This window comes from Rhopilema esculentum, unplaced genomic scaffold (genome assembly GCF_057945365.1).
Source record: "Rhopilema esculentum isolate cy_ngs unplaced genomic scaffold, ASM5794536v1 HiC_scaffold_37, whole genome shotgun sequence".
Lineage (NCBI taxonomy): Eukaryota > Metazoa > Cnidaria > Scyphozoa > Rhizostomeae > Rhizostomatidae > Rhopilema > Rhopilema esculentum.
In genome coordinates this window covers 1,734,298-1,755,961 of record NW_028300848.1, presented here as the reverse complement: position 1 = coordinate 1,755,961, position 21,664 = coordinate 1,734,298, and the positions used below count along the sequence as shown (strand labels likewise).

General features: G+C 36.9%; 2 protein-coding genes across 3 annotated transcripts; both read left to right on the top strand.

Annotated features, from left to right (window-relative positions):
- Nucleotides 1-503: 503 nt before the first annotated feature.
- On the top strand, nucleotides 504-9,693 carry LOC148957151 (glycogenin-1-like). Of its 2 annotated transcripts, XM_089115831.1 has the most exons (8): nucleotides 532-648; nucleotides 3,002-3,052; nucleotides 3,550-3,691; nucleotides 4,579-4,916; nucleotides 5,115-5,238; nucleotides 5,658-5,850; nucleotides 6,115-6,294; nucleotides 7,672-9,693. In XM_089115831.1, exons 1-8 carry the CDS (start codon nucleotides 645-647, stop codon nucleotides 8,377-8,379), a joined length of 1,740 nt encoding a protein of 579 aa, XP_088971957.1. In that variant the 5' UTR covers nucleotides 532-644; the 3' UTR covers nucleotides 8,380-9,693. The 2 variants fall into 2 exon arrangements, with proteins under 2 accessions (XP_088971958.1, XP_088971957.1); XM_089115832.1 differs by lacking the exon at nucleotides 3,002-3,052 and having other exon boundaries at nucleotides 504-648; nucleotides 7,672-9,689.
- A 1,751-nt stretch (nucleotides 9,694-11,444) lies between these two features.
- On the top strand, nucleotides 11,445-20,394 carry LOC135684162 (glycogenin-1). Its single transcript, XM_065199584.2, has 6 exons — nucleotides 11,445-11,559; nucleotides 12,581-12,722; nucleotides 15,292-15,629; nucleotides 17,046-17,172; nucleotides 17,857-18,055; nucleotides 20,093-20,394. Exons 1-6 carry the CDS (start codon nucleotides 11,529-11,531, stop codon nucleotides 20,261-20,263), a joined length of 1,008 nt encoding a protein of 335 aa, XP_065055656.2. The 5' UTR covers nucleotides 11,445-11,528; the 3' UTR covers nucleotides 20,264-20,394.
- The last annotated feature ends 1,270 nt before the right edge of the window (nucleotides 20,395-21,664 follow it).

Genomic DNA, 21,664 nt, shown 5'->3' with positions numbered 1-21,664 from the left:
ACCAAATAAAAATCTGACACAGCTTACGGCCTAATCCTATGTTGCGAATACTGACAAAAAAAGCAACTTCCAAAAACAAAAAAAGCCCCCCAGATTCAATTTCCTCCCCTGTCTCTGAAAATTTTATCAATTCAATTATAAGAAAATCAAAATTCTAAAGAAGTATCTGTAAATACCTTCTGTAGAGATGAAAAAATCTTACTAAATCTAAAAATATGATTATTGTTTTTTAAGTTACGCATCTGTTTCGATACACACATACCATAAATTGCTTGTTGGTGCCATGACTAACTGCACACTTTAAATTCACTCGCCCCCCCCCCCCCCCCTCCCAATATTGACAAGACAGATTTACGGCCCTGCTTTCTCCGCTTTCGAAATTTTTCACACCTTGTGCAATTTAGAGTTTGAAAAGGATCACTTTTACCGGTTGTCTTTGGATGAGAAATTTTTCTGCTTAGAGCCCCCGGCAACAGAAGAACACGCCGCACCGCCATTTGGGTCCTCTTTGATCTCTTTGTTTATAAAATTGCGAAACAGTCCTTTCACATCTTGTGCTAGGTCAGATACGAAAGGTAGGAGTGGCACGTGGTGCATGGCGAATCTAGCTATATCGAGGAAGAGGGAAAACATCATTCCCAATAATGGGTAAGTTTACATTTCCCGTCCCCTTGATCAAGATTTAAATGTAATCCCGCCCTTGAAGAAGTTGGTGTGAGTCGTTTTGTATTGCCTACGTTGTTCTAGGCCTAATCCCCCATATAGACAATCAATCTATCAGACTGATGCAACAGGTGGATTCAGGTCGAAACGTTGTAGAGTTTGTCATTTGCTATTGTCGTTTAAAAACAAATCATAGATATCGGGAGAATTCCGTGTACTCTCATTTATTAAGTGGGCGTTGGGCATAATGGCCTTGAGGGTTCGGAGGACGTGGGTCAAAAGTCATCATCATGATTGTTTTAGGCCTACCTTTTGGCGTTCGTCTTGTCTAATTTTATTGTCTCTGGACACGGTTGACGATTTTCAGGACTTATATGAACTTAAATGCTGAGGTAAAGGAGTTTTTCATTTGATTTGAGTGGCTTGAATCAAATGTTTGATGTTTTGCAGAAGCATAAAACGGGGAAACTCTGAATTTGGTCTATTTCGGTGGCAGTCAATTAATTGACGACTATTAATAAGATAGGGGTTTGGGATAATTTATTAACTTGAACTCAAAATGTTTACTTTAGAACTAAATATGATTAAAAAGTCTCCTTAGCATACTTTGGCTAATTTCTACTTTTGCATGTGTTCCTGCTGCACAGGGGAACAGGTGCAACTTCCCTCTATCTAAATTTAGGAGGTTTAGAAGAGTCTTCTCTCTATGGTGTCTCTGCATGCTCGTTATTCACTTAATAAACTAACTAAATTACAGAAGCGTAGAGCTTTGGGCCTCGGGGGCCTAGGCCTCTTCTATAAAAGACAAGGGGTTTCCCTTCCTGCATTTGCTATTATTTTTTAAATTTGTTGGCAGGCCCTCTTTCTCTTTTCATATCAACACACACCGATCTAGTTAGCAAAACGTAATCCTTGATACCAAGATTGGAGCAGTGTGGCAAGATGTTCTAAGTTTAAGGTTGCTTGTATCCAAAAAGGCTGATGACAATTTTTACTGTAAGTTGGTAAAGAATCAAGTTAATTTTGCTTAAAATTATCCCTTTTTGTTAGTTACCTTACTTCTGTAGAATCCAAATTTTTCCCTGAATTTACCGGGCACTGCCACATTCAACTTTTTGGATTGTTAAGTGAATTTGAGACATATTCAAGATTTAAATTTAAAGATGCTGTAGCCATAAATATTGTTAAAAAGATGGATAAGGTGGGAGTGTAGGTATCTAATATCCATCACCAGCTCATGGTAGCCTTTCACTGGGTTTAGACAGTTGTTGTGAAATGTTGAAAAACTCAACTTCTGTTCTCAATTAATAAAATTATTCATACCACAAAGTCTCTGACTGATTTTTTGTTCATGGATATAAAATGTTACAAAACATGTTACTCTCTATTATACTTATCCTAGTTACTATTCTACCCCACATGGAGGATACCAAGGGGAGTGAAAGATAATGACTACCCCATGGTCAACAGACAATTTTAGACTACATACAATTGAATGTTAGCAAGCTAAGCAGATTAAAATCTATGAATTTTGCTATATAAAAAGAGTAGCATCTTGCAGGTATTCTATGCAGTGGATTCTGTTTGTAAAGCAATGGATAAACATATATATAATTGCAAATTTGTTCTTAAATGCATAAAAACAAAGAATCTATTCAGTTTTAGCAAGTCCACTTTCTCTCTATTTTATATTGATTCATTGAATCTCATTCAGTCCTTGAACCCAAAGGGGTCCCCTCATTTGAAGTCCTCTACAGTTGTGTCAGTTCAAAATTTACCTTTTCTTCCGCATCTTGTCCTTATTAAACCATCTTCATACCATAACTCTCAAATTTCCCCCTCCGTCAAAATTTGGCAATAAGCCCCCATCTTCAGAAGAAGCCCTCACCCTAATATTTTGATATGCTGAGGTAGGACTGCATCAAGTTACCTTGCACTACTGAAAAAGACATGATTTTTGTTCGTGATAAATCACATCCCAATATAAAGTGAACAATTTCAGTAACCAAGACCTGCTCACAATATTTTTGTTGCTGAAAAACTCTCAGGATGAAAATCCTGTAGGGAGGGAAACCAAAGATTCATTATATTTTGTATTACTAATTGCTTGTAATAGCAAAATCCAGGATATTCTCCCAGTAGCACAAGTTCAGCCTTAAGTGATGTTATGAACGATTTTGCCATTAAAGGCTCGTAAAGTGGTTCTGTGAAGGCTTTGAAAATTAATGGGAAGCAGTTTGAATAAAATATATGGTGATGAGAGAGGCTCAGAAGTTGACTCATTTTGAATTGCAAATGTCTTAATTTGTAACACTGCATTCATACCTTGTATTGATAGAACCCCAGGCCAAAGACCTAGAAAAGATGAACACTCAAACCACGCTACCAAGTAACGTATAAAGCCCATTTTAGCATTCAATTTCAGAGCAAGGGTTGTTTCCAGGAACAAAACAGGGCATGGCCCTTAAATCTTTTGCACCTTCTGGGCTCCACTCAGGCTTTGCTCCGGGGCCTGTCCCACCTAGCAGCAGTCCTGTACCCACCCCCCCCCACCCCTTGTGACAGTACTTCGAATCACGTTAGGATTTAGACGAAGAAGACTTCATAGTTTCTCACATTTTCTTGATTATTGAAAAGCTCCTTTAACTACAAAATCAATCTATTTATATTCTTTAAAACGGAAATGCTAAATACATGTGGTTGAGTGACAGTTGGCTACTACGCATGAGAATTAAATACTTTCATGGGGAAGAGGTTACAGAAGTATACAGCGATCCTGTTACACCCTGCTACCCCAATTCTCACCATCAGACCTTTTTTTAATTCAGTTTTGTGATGTTTTCTCTTATTTTTATTCAAGAATTTACTAAATTTATATTATTACAGCTGAGGACGAGGCGTTTGTGTCATTGGCAGTTAACGACACCTATGCCACCACAGCCCTGGTCCTTGGCGATTCATTGAGAGACACCAACACTAGCAGGAAATTGGCCTTGCTTATCTCAAACAATGTGTCACAGGTCATGAGGTATGTTTCAGTAACACAGGTGGATAACATGTCTGCTAGCATAAGATCAGTTCCTTAATTCTCCATCTCTGCAACTAATTTTCTTCTAAAATTGCCGGGTTCCCTGTATATTTTACTTGGTTCCCTAATATTTATTATCTCACGTTTTAAGAATGAAATGAAAACTGTAATACTTATGTATCCTAATTTTCTCTTAGGATTTTTTCGTTTCTGGATGGTTACCATGAAGTGTTAATAAAAGTTTGTAAGAAAACTACATACTAAACATGGTAGTGGATCCCAGCTTACCAGCAAATGGGCTGAGGCTGTGGTCAAGCTAAAATACTTTTTCGGGAAAAAACTTACCTCGGCACAATTTTTTTACCTTCAATTTTTTCTGAACATTTCTTGAACATTTCTGGAAGAAGTTTAAAAGAGTTGCTTTATCGTGTAATTTTTAATAGATTTTTTGAAAATGTGACTTTAAAGAAATTTTAAATTTCTCCATGACAAGTGATAGATTCAATGAATGAAGCTTCACTTTCACTGCAAACTTTTTAACAACACCTCCCTAAAGCGAATATTCTTTATTTTCTGGGACTTCATCTGTTCCCCTAAAAGTAAAAACAAATTTAATACTAACAAAGTCCTTTTTTATGCAATCTGTGCCAGCAGAAGCTAAGCTGAGCCCAGAATATGAGGGTCATTATTTTTTGAATATGTGGCCATTACATAGATGATGAAATAACATCAGCCTTTTTCATCCATGCTACCAAAATGATATAATTCCGTCATTTATGTTTACAAATGAAGAAAGACAGTCACAGACAATTAACTGCTGACTGCCCATAAACTTTTACTGTATGCAAGAGTTTCGTTCTTATTGATTAATTGTCATTTTGTTATAGAAACAGGCTCACCCAAGTATGGGATGACGTCATTTTGGTAGACGAGCTTCAGCCAGGATATGTTGCAACCCCAAGCGTTGTCGATAGACCGGAATTAGGATTAGCATTCTTCAAGCTGAAAATATGGACCTTAACACAGTACAGGAAATGTGTCTTCATTGATGCAGATAATCTGGTTCTTCAAAATATTGATGAGCTTTTCGAAAGAGACGAAATGTCTGCTGCTCCAGATATAGGTTGGCCAGACTGCTTCAACAGTGGAGTGTTCGTCTTTGTCCCTTCCTTTGACACGTACCAGGCACTTGTTAGATTTGCAGATGAGCATGGAAGCTTTGATGGTAAGTTTGTTGCGAGCAAACCTACAGAAATAGCTAGCTGCAAGGAAATTCACTATTGCAAACAGTAAAACTAGTTGTAGAAGCAATAAATTCCAAGTATGTCAACTAAAATGGCTATTCTTTTTCAGATGTCCAAATTTCAAATTTGACCTTTCTCAATCACCTCCTACTGGTTTGATTTTTGCCACTTTTTTACAGGAACTGACCAGGGTCTGCTGAACATGTACTTCAAAGAATGGTCGAAAACGCTGACAAGTCATTTGCCCTACATATACAATATGGTCGCTAGCACCTGTTACACATATGCTCCAGCTATCAACCAGTACGTTCGCCATAGATATAATTTTCAGTAGGTTGTTGCTGCAAAGACATTCTGCTTGATTAGATATCATCCCGATTTATTTTTATAATAAATAGTACACTAAAGACACCTTTAATTGACATGATGACAAAGGCAATGCTAGCTGAAGCAGCTGTAGGCTCCTCATTGCGTTGCTATGGATTTTTAGAATTGTCAACCCCTTAAACTTTAGCCTGTCTATCCCAAGCTGAACCATGTCAATTTACGTAATGTTTGCATTGACAAGGGTGCAAGATTTTTGGCTCTAGAGGATAACCAATTACTAACTCGAACAGGGATAGCTCTATCGATTAGTTTGATTCCTACAGGGCTTTTTGATTCAATTAGTATCATAGGAGATTCCTGCTATGGTTATAATTCTTGCCTTTCATTTACACTAGCTATGGAAAAAGCGTCAAAGTAGTGCGTTACGCCGGCTCTTCAAAGCCATGGGCGCAAGGCTACGATTACAATAAGTCTCACGCTTATAGACCGTCCTCGTCACCAGCAGATGAATACCAGCAAAACTTCCACAAGTTGTGGTGGGACAGATATTACAAGTTGCATCCGGATGTTCCATTTCAACAAGAGCAGGTAAGCCTTGCCTCATACTTATACATGAGGTAAGCTCAGGGAAAAGTAGGAGGGTACATCGTTTTTTAGATTCGCCAATTAATAGACCTTTCTGAAGTTTGTGACATTATCTTTCTTACGGGCCTACCCTTCACAACATGCTTTAAAACTTATGAGCCCTTCTCTATATATTTTGTTCAAACTGCTTCCCATTAATTTTCAAAGCCTTTACAGTACCACGTTACGAGCGAGCGTTTTCTGATAGCGTTGTTGCTTTCTTCTCAGCATGTATGTCACGAAAGACGGAGTGAGTCGCCAGCGTTTCACGAAGATCCTAAAGAGGAAACCGTATCCGAACAGCAAAAGGCCTGGGAGCGAGGTGAAATTGATTTCACAAGGAAGGATCGCTTTGACGTCATCCAGCATTACATCGACAATGTAATTGAGGGTGTACCAAACGTTAAGGTAAGATCTGACTTGTTATTTCCCCATTTCCTCTCGCTTTACGATCCCTTGCTTGCTCGCACTATTGGCGTTTAAATTGGCCACTATTAAAGGGTTGTAGTATGGCACTGTTCATAGAAATTTTATTGTTTTGAATGCTTGTTGGAGAATGTCAGATTTTTAAATACGAGAATCGGGTAAGGGGGATACAATCGTTCGTAAGCAGAAAGCCCATGACGCAATGAGGTCAAAAGAGGGATAATTCGGCGGATCTATCACTCCGTCTTACCTAAAACCCCCAAAAGCTGGTTGTCTATTGACTGCAATGAGCGACTTCTCGCCTGCACGTGCAAATCACACGATCTGAAATTCTATGAGGTTATGCAATTTTGTTAATAATGGATTGAGACACTTGTCATGAATCGGGCAAATAAGTACCTATCTGTGAAAGGAGCTATCTAATTGCAACTGTTGACCTTCATTTTTACAATGTTGCCCTGAAAGCTTTATAGCTAGTAAGACTGACAGTCTCCCGGCAGATTATTCCAAAGACGAGCTCCCCGGTTATGAAGCATATTTCCAGCCCATTCTGAGTTTGTCCAATAAACTTTGAATGTATCTTTTTCATTTGCATGTATCATAATAGTGTTTCCTTTTGTTTGAGATAAAGGTAAACAAAGTCAATTGGAGAGGACTCGATACATGAAGCAAACTATTTTAAAATCAAATGGGTTAAACAGTTCACAAATGTTTGCTTTCTGATGTAACTTGGAAATATGATATCTACGGTTTTTGAAATAAGGACCTTGAACAGGGGCGTAGTGAGGGGGAGGCAAGATGGGGTAGACGCCCCCAATGGCAAATAATTTATTTGAAAAATATCATTTTCGGGTGTTCTAAAGGGTTTGGACCCCTAATTTTCCCTAGCTCAACTCGCTTTGCCCCCCTCCCCCCCCCAATCTTACCATCCTCGCAACGCCACTCATCTTGAGAATACGATTTTGCATTCATTTCACTTAAAGGCGAGAACTCAATTTAAAAAAGAGCTAAAATTTCATAGAGGATAAAGAAGCAGTCTTTTGGTAAGAAGAAAAGGAAGTTTAGAGAAAGCTCGACTGTTTTTTAACTGTTAATTATTGATTTTGTTAATATGATCCCTCCAATTCAGAATTTTCTCAATCGAAACCCCAATGAGCTTTATAATTTCCACTTGTTGCAATGGCTAAGCCAAAGTAAGGGGAGCAAATCTAATTAACAAAAGAAGTTTTGCTGATGTTTAGCAAATGATCTTTCAAATATTCTGAAAAGTATCTGCACAATCGGCTACCAAAGTGACCTTCTTCGTTGCTCTAATTTGCAACAACCCACGATTCGATTAAACTGATTTTTTTGTTATAGCCCCCCAATGTTGACCATGATGATTATCAGGGAAACTATGGTGAGCCTGGTCACAATGAAAAAGAACAAAATTTTGCTAATGATCAAGAAAACGACATCAAATCTCCACAAGACAATCACATGTCACTAGCATTTCATTTAAACTACCATTCTGCTGAATACACAGCTCACTGTGATTTTTTTCCACCTTCCGAATATGAGGTACAAACAGTAAACAGATGGTCAAACCATACTGACACTGAAACTTCAAATCATACGCCTGATTTCCAAGAAGAAGTGAAGAAGGAAGAGACAGTTGAGGAAGTAGAGTTAGATCCTGAGCAGGCAGCTCGTCTACGATGGGAGCTTGGCAACATTGATTTCACAGGGGAAGACAGCTTTAATAACATTGAATTGTATCTCAATTCACTCCTCCAAAAAATGGAAAAGTCTTTGAATACAGTAGATGGCAGTTCAAATGAATCAAGGATAGCTGACAATGAAAAACTATCGAATGTATATAGGGATCCAGTTAGTCCGGAGTATTCAAGGGCTAGTGGGGAAACATCCCCTGTGCTGTCACTGACGGATTCGGCCTACTCTGAATTAGTTGCACAGAAACCGGAGAAAATTTCAAGAGCCACGCAGACAAGCTATGCCTGTATTTCCAAGGCAGTGCAAACAGAAATACAGGTTGAATTAGATGATGCTGCTGAAATTTCCAATTGACAATGGCTAGTTAAATCTGTTTTGTTTGCAGTGTTCATCACTGTTCGCTTTAGAATTAGAAAATATTTCTCTAAAGAATTATCTAGTTTACCAATTTTACTTAAATCCAAAGGGTGAGATATTTTCCTTACGATAGCTGCCATTTCGACAAATAGATAAAAGCAATGGTCCAGTTGGATCATAGCTCAATTTCTTCTAGGAATCATAGAGATAATATGTTTGTATTTTTATGTGGTCCTCGACTGTACCCATTGTGGTCACAAATAGATATAGGAATAAACCCTTTCAGTGTTTCTATCTAATTTAGTGTGTTCATAAATGCTAAAACTCGAGGAAAACTTTTCCTGTTGTTGGAAATGATCACATTGAATATTTCAAAATTAAGAAAGATCTCTTTGTAGACTTTTCTATAAAATAAAGTTTGTCCATATAACGTATAGCAAATTTGTACAATATTCATTCAAAAACTGTAACACTTAACTAGGATTAGTACACTTCCAATGAATGTCAAATGAAAAAACGATGGCAAGATAAACAACTCTATGACCATCACAATCATCATAATCATGAATCATCACCAATCATCGCGGGTATCATAAAAGAATCAATTCACAAAAGAGCATCATAAAAGAATGATTGTGAATGATGCTTACAACAGGAGCCGTTATATGAACCATCAAATTTATTGGTATGGTAGCAGGGTTTCAAGCCGTCGTTTTTTCTTTGATTTTATGTAAGATAGTCATCGCAGAATTTAGTCATTATTTATTAATTGCTCCTCAATCAAAAAAGAAATGTTCTTAAGTTCTATTTAAGAGAACATTAAATTTATGTTTGCAACCATAATTACATATTCATCTCATCAGATATTGGTGTTCTCAATCATAATTAGTCTTTAAATTGAAAGTAACAACCAGAACTCTGTAATTAATTTTTTATGGTAGATGCAGCAAGGCTTAAAGTTCTTGTAAACATTTAGGGCACGCTTCGCAGAAAACTTTGCTTGTGCATATATTTGTGCTTAAAGTCCTTTATATATATATATGCTTTTCATTAGATCCTAGTCAATTTTTGCTACAATGAAATATGACGTAGAAATTGCCACTTCTTTTCTTCGTTGGTCAGTTGTCAGACTTTCAGTATAATTTGAATGTTACTCCAGGAACAATTTTTCGATATGTGCTGTATCTGTCAAGCCAGTTTATAGCATTTTAAATTTTCCATCTTTTGTTGCTCACATAACTGCAGAATGTATCTTTCCTTTTTGCATTCAAGTTGTTAACGAAATGTAAAAATATCACAAAACTAACTTATCGGGAATATGCTGAGCTTGAATTATGAATCGGCACTGATTTGTTTTATTTTCAGTGTCGACACATTATCTCTAGAATTTTCGTTTTCAAATCATTTCTTTAATTAAAGCAATTATTCAACATATGCTTGGCATTTCATAATGACGTAAGTTTGAAACATGAAATAAGAGCAGTTATCTTTGTCTTTGTCTCAGTTGAGAACATTGTCATATTGCAAATTTTTCCCTTTAAGTGCCTGGTTGTCTGACTCAAACCCTTGACAGGAAATATGTTGAATTTGAAAACCCTTCAAAGAGAATATGTCAATGAAAGCATTTTTATGCAATTATTGCAATCAACCAGTTGATACTGTTCAATTGATACTTAGCCAAGACTCGCAACCATACTACTTTAAAAACGTCAAGAAACTTATAACTTCGTGCTTGAGAATAAAACCAGGCATAAATGAATCGTCAAGCAGCGATAAAGGAGTGCACACAAATCATAACCTTTGCTGAATTGAAGATTATTGAGCAAATTCGCATTCTTGGGCTTTTCCAAATTTTCTTTTCGGAAATGTATTTCGAATAGCAGTATTAGGATGTATTATCTTGTCTTGTCTTGTCTTGTCTTGTCTTGTCTTGTCTTTTCTTGTCTTGTCTTGTCTTGTCTTGTCTTGTCTTGTCTTGTCTTGTCTTGTCTTGTCTTGTCTTGTCTTGTCTTGTCTTGTCTTGTCTTGTCTTGTCTTGTCTTGTCTTGTCTTTTTGAGCATGGTACATTAGCCAGTCATTGTACAGTCAACACCCACTTATCGTGAAAGAACTCTTCACTTTTCAAAGTCTGTAGGTGGGAATTTGTTATCAGACCCTCAACGAACAAGAACTTAGCAAGACTGAAAATTGGAATAGATTTTTATTTGCAAGTCAACCGCACCTATTTGACTGGCAGGGTAGTGTTTGCACCAATGTTTGTGTGAATTATAAACAGAACATTAAATTGCGTAGTCATAGGTTACCAGAAAGGTTAATCGAGAAAAATTAAGCTGAAAATGTCAATGTTTTCTCATTCATTGCTCAGGTTCCCCTCTTAAGATCATTATGGAGCAAAGCAAGCAAGATTCAATGTTCTATCATTATATTGAAGCTCTAAAAAACGTGTAGACATTGTGTTTAGAGGCTATTATATGCAGATGTTGTCTTTATCGTCATCCTTAGTATCAATTGTAGGTTTCTTGACTTGATGCCAGCGAAGGTAGAGAGGGAAAAGAGTTTTGTTAAATCTGTTTAGATTCACCCTTCTTCTTTTCCGTCCCTAAAAACTTAGGAAACATGGGAAAGAACATTGGCTCCGACGCAGGTTGGGAAGTGGGGGGGCAAAGGGAGATTTTAACCATCACAGCAAAAGACTTTTTATAAAGCTCTATTGTTTTGAAAAAGGTGGAGGGACATGCTACCCCCCTCCTCCCCTCCCCCTCCTCCCCTCCCCCTCCTCCCCTCCCCATCCTCCCTCCCCCTCCTCCCCTCCCCCTCCTCCCCTCCCCCTCCCCCCTCCCCCTCCTCCCCTCCCCCTTCTCCCCTCCCCCTCCTCCCCTCCCCCTTCTCCCCTCCCCCTTCTCCCCTCCCCCTTCTCCCCTCCCCCTCCTCCCCTCCCCCTTCTCCCCTCCCCCTCCTCCCCTCCCCCTTCTCCCCTCCCCCTCCTCCCCTCCCCCTCCTCCACCCCTCTTCGTCGGAGGCCCTGAAGAATCACAGTCCGCTTTTGTAACCTCCGGATACAGGGAACTGGCAGTGGTTGACTTGAAACTGTTCTTTTCTGCGTGGCGATCTCCGGGCAAAGGGCGGGAATTACAAGCCCTCGTGAATGAGAATGGAGGCCCAAAATAAAGTGCCTGGTAAGAGCATCTGTCATTTTCACCTTTCTAACTACTTATTGTTACTTTGCTTCTTCGTTATAGACCCTCAAGATTTGGCATACGTAATGCAGAAGCTGTTTCTTTTATTTGTTGTAATTGCCTAAATGCCACCGCCATTAGCCGGGAATAAGCAGCAGGCCTAGTGGTATTGCAGGTTGTTTGCTAACATGAACGAGATGGCAACTTTTGATTCGTGTTTGTGCAATTTGAGTATTTTAGTTAACACTTTAGTGTTTTATTCTTATATTAGGCTCACACAAAGCCATATTCTGCGAAATTGTTATTCCAAACAACAACACGGATCGAAAAATAATTCCGTCCCAATCAACGTTATTGCGGGAGGGGGGAGGGGGGTGGGGCTTATAAAGTTTTGTTTAGCAATGTGTCTTACCGGCTATTCCACTCCTGTTTGCATGTTTTCATTTTATATTTCTTGAGTAGCAAATTTTATAGAAAGCCGTTCATGTAGCTATTCTCAGCAGCAGATAATAGATATGCATCTGTCATCTGAGTCGGACTCTGAAAGAGTTGCTATAATCAATAAAAGCAAATGTTATTTAAGAAAAATGCAAAAATCTATGGTGTACAGTTTAAACAGATTTCAAACTGTTTTTTTTCGTTTCTGTATTTAAAAATACAATAATCCTTTACAGGGCCTCTGATGAAGGGGGGGGGCAGAGGGCCTTGGTCCCCCACTTTTTTGCAAAACAATTGTTATCAAACACTTTCAAAATCTTATGTTATGGGTATTAACTTTTCCTTTGCCCTCCCCCCCCAACATTTCAACCTGTGTTGAAGCCGATGCTTTATGTGTAAATTTCCCTTTGCATTGGATGCTACATTCACTGGGGCTATTACAGTTTCGCACCTCTCAGCATGTGGTTCCATACATAAGGATAGGGTTTGGGTAAGGATCAGTGTCCAAGAGGTACAAAACTGCATTAGCACCCATTCACCTGCAAATATACACTGCAGTTTTTCTTATTTTTTTCATCCACAGTGACTGATGAGGCATTTGTAAGTTTTATTTCTGATGATGCTTATGGCTCAGGTGCCATTACCTTGGGAACATCACTGAAAAACTCCAGAACTACAAGGAAAACTGTCCTTCTGGTTACTGATGGTGTCAGCAATGATGTCAGGTATTTATGATTTTTGTTACATTCTATATTGAATAGCAAACTCCTTCCAGTTGTTTCTACTGGTTTCAGTGATCTGAAATTGCAGCCTATACATTCTTACTATGCATTCTTTGTCATAAAGATATTTTCATGTATGTTGTAAATCACACACATAATAAACTTGATGCGTGCAGTTCATGCTCTTACCCAGGGCCCCCAACAACAAGTGTCCTCCCCACATTTTTGCAAAACAAGAGATATATTTACAAAATCTTGTGGATTGCGCTTAGTTTTGGGAACTTTACCGCAGGTACCAATCGTCAGAATCATTGTCATCTAATCTTCAAAATGATAATTTTCTAGCAGTTTATTTAAGTGGAGGATGGTATACACAGGCCTGGTCATTTGTATTTTTATAGGTGAGCTGTGAATTGCTCCCCTCATTTGCTGAGGCGAGCTAAATCATTAACATATAGAATGTACTTTAAAAACAATTGACAGATGACTTAATAAGCCCCTTTAGTATCTGTTGGTTGCCTTTAATAGCCTCAGTCAGGAGTGTGCTGCTTTACTTCTTTCAATTTGTATTTGCTTTAACCGAGACTTAGGCATCCCCTTTACTTGAAGTATTTAAAAGAACAGACTCTTTCAGTTTTATGTAAAGATGCCACAACACAAAAACAACAATTCTCTTGCAAAACAATATTTTTATTGCACAGAATTTGAAAATGGCTTTGAAAAACAAATTTTGAAACAAAGTTGAGTTATGCGTCTCTTCAGAGAATTAAACGTCAGAACATAGATGGAAAACTCGCTATAATTCCCAGTTTTGGATCGAAATAGGCCAATCAGAAAACGCGAGCACATTACTGTTCAGGTTGTCCAATCAGTGCCGCTTTCCTATTGAAAATATTACCAACGGAGTCCTAAGGTGAAAACGAACTCATTCGGTCTACACAAAAGCGGTCTGTCATGTTTATATAGTAGATAGCTAGATGGAACGATGATCAGGCTTTGCCAATAATGCGAAACATGTCGCTGTTATAGTTTTTCTGGGTTTTTCAGTAAATGCTGCTGGATAGTTGAATTCCATGTTTTGGTTGTCGTTTTTGATCTGCAAGACAGAGTACCTTGTTCTTTTTGAGGGATAGTTTGGTTTCTATTGCTGGAAGGGACCTGCTGTCTTATTATATCCCCAATCTACAATTCCTACCAAATTCTTCGACTTTCCTTCCAAAAATATTCCTGTTTTCTTGAGATTTAAAGGTTGTAATCGCTACAAACGTACCTTTCAGTTAACTATCCTTTTTCAAATAGATCGAAGTTTATGCCTATCATAACAAAAACCGCCCAACAAGCAAAAAGTAAAATGCAAATTATGCAATGATGGGAGAAATCGCTGTTACAAAAATAAACCAATTAACCCTTGTACGTTTTCAGGGTTCTCTGAATAGGAAAAGTGCAAATGAATGGAAATTTTAGGGGAGCGATTCTCCTTTCATGTTGTGTTTAGGAGAGCAATTCATCGCTCGCCTCAAACGGCCGGGCCTGGTATACACTATCATTAGCAGTTCATTTTGTTGCCTTTACTTGTTTCTATTACAATAAAACTCAAAAATCGAAAATGAAAAGAACAAAAATGAAACTAATTTTGTGAAATATCACAATCAATATGGGCAGAAGGGGAATGCAGAATCTTTTAGGGCTGATGCAAAACTGCCTTTTTATCAAAGGAATTTGAAGGAAGAAATTGTAAACAGTCACAAACATATTGCCTGAAACAGACGTGAAGGGATTACCATCCTAGAAAAACCAGATATAAGAACCCTAGGGATATGACTTAACACCGACTTTAGTTTTTGATCCATCTCACACGTTTAGCAAAAAAATTTATTCAAGAATGAAAAATTGTTGCAAATTTTTCTTCTAACTGACGAAAAAGACACAAATTTTTACAGACAAAGATTATCTGTGTAGGAATTTTAAATGCAAAATTTGTTGATGACAATGACAGTATTATTAAAAATTACCCTTTATGGTGCTTTTATTGACAAGCCACTAGGTATTGATTTTGAGATTGGAAATTTTGGTATGTTATATTTCCTCGAAAAAGCCTCCCTCAAATAAGCCCCCATCCTAGAACTACAAATTGTTAATGAGCCCCCTCCAATAAGCCCCCACTGCTACCGTAAATCCTTGAATTGGCCCTCCTTGATTTGTTGATTTTTGCCATCTGAGGTTGCCTTTGACATTTTATTGAATTACCACAAAAATTTATACTTTTGGTAATAATTAATTAAATGTTCATAAAGATATTCCTACTAAAATATACAAGGTTTTTTATTGATGCCTTCTTAATGTCTACTATAATTTTTTATGCATTAATAAATGCCCCCTCGTGATTTAGTAAAGTTTGCTGAGTAAAGCTGAGTATTTGAGCTGAGTGAAGTTTCTTAGGCCTCTTGCTAGGTTAGATTGCAAGAAATTTAATAAAAAGGTCAAATAAGTTGAGTGATTTGAAATCAAAAGCTCAATATAAGTATACACTTTTTATACCATCTTATCATTAACTGTCTGTGGTGAATTTTAGAGACAGACTTTCAAGAATATGGGATGAGCTGGTAGACATCGAGCCACTTTTTACAACCAGTGAAGAAAATCTTGCCTTGACAAGGCGGCCAGAACTTGGTGTAACAATCACAAAATTAAAAATTTGGACTTTAACCCAGTTTAAAAAGTGTGTCTTCATGGATGCTGATACACTTGTTCTTCAAAATATTGATGACTTGTTTGAAAGAGAGGAACTTTCAGCAGCTCCAGATATTGGCTGGCCTGACTGTTTCAACAGTGGTGTCTTTGTTTTTGTTCCATCCTTAGAAACTTATGCTGCCCTCATAACATTTGCTGATGAGCATGGTAGCTTTGATGGTAAGACTTATTTTGTAATGAAAGATATTTATTTTGACAATGTTGTTCCATAACAAATAAGGTCATAGTGTATTACATGGCAACCTTTTGCCTATATACAAAACTTGGAGGTTCCAATAGGCATTAATATGATGCTAAAATCATTTTTGCCCAATGCTTGTAGCCAGAAGTGATTTCCAAGTCAACCATACCAGGCTTTTATCTTTTGTTCTAAGGATATTCAACCTTATTCCAATGCAAGTGGTATTTTTTTTATCGAAGTCAATGCATTTTTACTATTCTTTAAAAATGAAACATTGTGTATAAAAATGATAAAAATATCAAATGAAAACGAATTGTTACAAAGAACTTTAATGCACTCCAAAAAAGATAAAATACTGTATCTAATATAAATGTTCTTGAAAATGGCTTTGAAAAAAGCAAACATTTTACGACATACTAAAAGCTTTTTCGTCTGACACTCCTCAGAGCATAAGACGTCAGAATAAGGTTCCGAAAGAACACGATGGAAAATATATACCCAGTTGTGGATCGAAATAGTATAAATTTTATGTAGATGTTATTGCTGTATGATCCGTTATTGTCGTTCCAAACCATTAAATGTTCCAAGTGCCATTGTAGCTAAAATACTAAGTGCCCATATTATTCAAAATATTTGTGGTGGAATTGATTTTCAAATGCAGTTTTCCGTGGAGATGTAGTTAATTCAGCTTGCTTATATTTCCTGTGTTTTTATATACCGGCTTTGTATTGTCTGTATCACTTGCTTGGGTCACAAAAGATGACTGGCATATTCCTCACAATTTACCATTTTGTGCAAGCAATCAGAGGTTTCTGTAGTTGAATTTGCATGAGTGCTGATGCGATCGCGAGTGATCGCTCATGCCAAACGAAAAGGCCTGGTTTAAGGAGCCTAACTGGAACTACAGATTTTTAAGGACATATTTTTTAAGAAAAACTTTTGAACAGCAGTTATATCAAGATATAATGTGATGTGTTGGTTTGAAGCTAAGGGATAGAATTTGACAAAGTCTAAGATTTCATATAAAGATTCATAAAGATTGGGTATAAAGATTTCATAGCATGACTTCTACAACTAAGAAGTAAGATGTATAGCTGTGTCCATATGTTATGTAGCATCTATACCAGACCATTTAATGGCAAATATTGCTTTATCTTTTTCTCAACTTTTACAACTTTTTCATTAATCTTGGTATGGTTTATCTGTTTGGAAGTGAAAATTGATAACTTTTGCAGACGTTGTTCTGTGTTCCTTTGTTCAACAGAATCTTTGCGTATCTTAATATTTGCTAAATGTGTAATCATATTTTCTGTTTTTCTCATTTTGTTGTATTTGCATCAGAAAACCTCATAACATTTCTGACATTTAAGCCGTAACATAGTATTTTTTTCTAGGGGGTGACCAAGGCTTACTGAACATGTATTTTAAAGACTGGGCAACCAAAGATATATCTCACCGCCTTCCTTTCTTGTACAACATGGTGTCAAATGTTTGTTACAGCTATGCCCCAGCATACAAGCAGTAAGTTTCTAACTGATGAAGGGAATGAAGAAAAATAATGCTGAAGTAACATGTCCCTGTCCATGTTTACATAAGCAAGGGGGGTTTTTTGGGCCAGTCATTGTGTTAAGTTTCATGTTTCAGCTACTAGCCAAAATACCGAAAAAGCAATACAATTTTATATGATATTTGACAAATTTAAATTTTGGACTGAATTACTCAAAGTAGATTGAATGTGGATAATAGGATGGCAAAAAAGATATAGAATGGATAATAGCATAATGTTTTTGTAATTTAGTGGATGGCAGGAAATTTGTTAACATACAAAAGACTTTAAAAAATTGATTAGCTAAAGGACTTAAGGATAAAGGAAGACAGCCATCAATAATATGGTAATTCTTAATCCTTCCAATGGCTCTTTCAACATGAATACGGACTGCAGCTATGTTGGCAGTTTCTTCAGTTTCTTTTGGTGTTAGTTGGGCACGAAAGTGGTGCTTTTACTTGCTCACTTGAAATGTTCCTTGCTTGAGGAAGTCTGTCTCCAACGGTTATTGCTGAGTGTAAATTAATAAAAGCATGGCTAGCAGTAGATTATGTTAAACTGAGTATAGAATAAGATAAATAGCCAAGTCAAGTTGATTGACAATGAATTTTTAGGAGTAAAAATGTTTTAATTTCTGAAGAAATTTTGCTTTCTTTCAGGTTTGGCAAGGATGCCAAGGTTGTTCATTTTCTTGGTGCCATAAAGCCATGGCATCATTTCTATGACTCTGAAACATCACAAGTCCAAATACAACAACATGGTGTCAGTGATCTAGGGGTGCAATCTTTTATCCAACTATGGTGGGATGTTTACAATAATTCTGTCGCACTTCAAGATGCAGAGGCTTCAATATCTCAAGTAAGTGTAAACTACTTTGTGGCTATTTTGGTAGAAAGTGATACAGGGAGGGTTTACGGTATGAGTAACCTCCCTGTGCTCACAGACTGCAAGGATAGACCAAAATATTCCCATTTCCCCAAGTTGATTGAAATGTTTGCCTATTGGTATTATGTACTTATTAAGCTAGAAAATGTTGATGTGCTGATTGAGCCATTTATAAGATACAGTCAGACTATAGTAGGGTGCCTGCCTACAGCAAAGGTCCTGAAAGTAGCAACGCTCGCTCTGGAACATTTAAGTTATTACATTGTTAAAGTAAGAAAATCAAGCGCATTGAGCTACTCTAAAGGCCTGCTTATTTAGTCTTCGTTAGCATCCATAGCAGTTGATAACTGACATTTCAATGCTTTTCTACACCAAAATATTATTATGATTAAAACGTCTACTTAACACGTAGGTAGAAAACACGTCCTTTTCCTGGGCTCCAACGCCGGTTGGAAAGGAGGGGGCAATGAAAAATTTAACACCTATAATAAAAGATTTTAAAATAATCTCTATTGTTTTGCAAAGAAAATGGGGGCGCATGGCTGCGTCTAACAGAGCTTGTTCACTTTTTCATTGTTTCATTCTCTTTTTGGCTTAAGTTGTGCGAAATATAAAGAACTGCCTATTAAAATTGAAACATTCTTATTGCGAATCATTCAAAGAATCAAAAATGAATTGCTTAGTTTAATATAATCATACTCGCAAAGGTAACCCATTTGAAATCACTGCTCCGTCTTTGGAAAGCCATGGTAAGTGGCTGGACAGAACCTCAGTTACATTCTTTATATTTACATATTTTATCGTTTTAAAGTCATGTTGCTCATTCTGTTGCATTTGCAAGTATCCCGAGCTGTTGAGGCTCTTTTTCTCCAGCTCTGATTGCAATATGAACTAAGGTATCAAAAGTATTGCACCACCTTGCTCAAAATGGCGGCACTTCTTGTCAACTTTTGACAATGCAAAACATTTTAATGCGTTAATTGGGTGAAATAGGCGCATTTAAAAGTAAACTTTGGCGGGAAAAGTTCGCAAATTTTGCCGACGCCATAGAAAACTTAGTTAGAAATGTATAAATTGCGCAAAGACATTTTTATCTGTAAGAATGTAGACCATACCCGAGGAAACAAAATTGTCAAATGTCGCTATAAAATATTTACGAGGAAGTGGTAATTAATTTAAACAAATATGTTGACCAAGTTAGGTGCAGCTACACAACAGCTGTGGGAAATCCAAAAAAAAGTTTGGAGAGTGTTACAGTAGTAAAAAAACCGAGAAGTGGGTGACAACAAATGTTGATGTTAGAGGGAAAGAATTTGTCTGTTTTATTTCGCTGCGTTTACACCAAGGGACAGTAAAAAGCATGAAACTCGACACTGCGCAAGGTTTTGCAGCTCAAAATCCGTCCACAGAAAATATAATGAATGTTTTGCACAAATACAAAAGAAAAAGCTACCTAAATAAATGGAAGCTATTTTTATAAAGATTTATTTCCATTAAAAAGAAATTAAAGCTTTGGCATAGCCAGAATCAAGTCCAATTTTTAACATCATCAAAAAAGTTTGACTTTAAATGAGAAACGTTAGAAACCATGCTCCAAATGGTTGTCCAAAAGCCAGAGAATCATTAATGATAAGAATTTTCCAGGCCTAATACGAAATTCCACAAGAATACGTTGCCCAATTTTATGGATCCATTTCAAGGAGGCTTTTTGCAGTTTCAAAAGTTTGCGGCCACCCGTCAAAATATTGATATTTTAAAATGTTAAAAGATGTTTGCTAGTGTTATTTTTCAAACAAATGCTCTAAATAGATTGAAGTTTTGATTGGTAGTTGTTTTGCTTTCGACCAGTTGCCATTTGCCACTTAAAAACAGACTTAATTTGCATAACAATAGCTTTCGATCATTCATGCGCCATTTCTCCTCCTTCAAGGTGGTTCAATACTTTTGATACCATAGTGTATGTATTCTATTTATTTGCCTATTTATCTGATCTAAAATATTTCTTTCTAGGATTCATCTGCCCAGGCCATCGTCAACATGCCCATTGTATCGAATGCCATGTCTGAAATAGAGCGCAAAGCATCATGGGAGCGTGGCTTGATCGATTTTACTGGAGAGGACAAATTTGAAAACATTAAAGATAGACTAGATGACGTTATTAATGGTTCTGGAACGCACTAAAGCCAATGATTTATCTCTAATTTCACAAATACACGACACTGCAGTTTCCATGGAATTCATACAACGTGCTTAGATTTAATATTTTGTAGACTTTTTCTAAAATTGTCACAGTACGAAGTTGTATCTGTCTATGTTGTTGTGTTTTCTTATTTTAGTGTGCTAGAGCAGCCTTAGCATTCAGTTGAATTGGTAATAGTCTCTCCAGAGGGATTGAGTCAAGCAGTTTCGAAAATCAAAGTCCACTTGCCCGTATATATTTTATAGCGACTCGACTCTCATTTGACATTTTTTCTCCTTTAGGCATGTTCTATATTTCTACAAACACAAACTTTTCTGCATAATTTATACGTTTCAATTTGTGTTCTCTATAGCGTCAGCAAGATTTTCAAGAACTTCCCGCCAAAATTTGCTACAGAGTGCCTTTTTCATCCAATACTGTCCAATGTATTGTATTCAAATGCTCGGTATGGCTGAAAAAATGACAAGAAATGCCACCATTTTGAAAATCCTAAAAATGTGGTTAAAAGTTGAAATAACACTTCAACTTTTAAATCACAACTATCAAAACATCGGATTCTTACAATTTTCCTATAAATAATAGCAAAATCTGCAATGTACGGCCTAAAAACGGCCAACCGTTTTTTTAGAGATATCAAAACGAATTCAATTTTTCAGATTCACATTTGCATAACAGAAATTTACAAGGAAAATTACACTACAGTATTGAGTCTAATCAAAGAAAACGTTACAATTTCATGAATTTACTGAATTTACTTAAGCTACTTTTAAAACTGCATAAAACTAAAGGAAAAGCCACAGTACTCGTCGACGACAATAAATTTTTTCTTACAAAGCTGGCAAGTTTGTATTTCTTATGATTTTTATAGCCACGTTTTTGCTTATGTTCCTCAATTTAGCTTTTTTACACGAAAATATAATGTCTCGTGAGGATTTTACTTCACAGTTCCCTCACAAAGGAACTTCCGTCTCTCGGGGTCGTAAACTTCTACGGTCTGCCAACCCTTAGTAAATTTTTTGCTTTTCTTGTACATATAGAAAAACTTTTTACACCACAAAAGCTGGACTCATTGAGCGGTCAACAAGTGATGCAATTTCACGGAATCCATTTGCGTTATTTAAACAAAAAGCAATTTGCAAGCGCTTCTCATAACTCAGTTTTTGATTTTTAAGAACTCCCATCCTTACGTCGCAAGGCCTATAGCTACGTAGAAACTTTATGGTTTATTTTCTGTGAACTTTCTGGCGTACATAGAAGGCATCGAAACATCAACAATGTCTTGTAAAAAATTCATAGAAATAGCTATCGTACTTTTTGAATAAAAAGCATATTAGAAAGTCTTTCCAAATTTGTTGCATAAAATTTCGAGAAATTTCGAGAAA

Excerpts from the sequence above, each read along its gene's own strand:
- LOC148957151 (XM_089115831.1), top strand. Across the intron at positions 5,239-5,657 it reads TATGCTCCAGCTATCAACCA|CTATGGAAAAAGCGTCAAAG; the intron begins GTACGTTCGCCA and ends CATTTACACTAG. Across the intron at positions 5,851-6,114 it reads TTCCATTTCAACAAGAGCAG|CATGTATGTCACGAAAGACG; the intron begins GTAAGCCTTGCC and ends CTTTCTTCTCAG.
- LOC135684162 (XM_065199584.2), top strand. The coding sequence starts at position 11,529 with ATGAGAATGGAGGCCCAAAATAAAGTGCCTG. Across the intron at positions 12,723-15,291 it reads GGTGTCAGCAATGATGTCAG|AGACAGACTTTCAAGAATAT; the intron begins GTATTTATGATT and ends GGTGAATTTTAG. Across the intron at positions 17,173-17,856 it reads TATGCCCCAGCATACAAGCA|GTTTGGCAAGGATGCCAAGG; the intron begins GTAAGTTTCTAA and ends GCTTTCTTTCAG.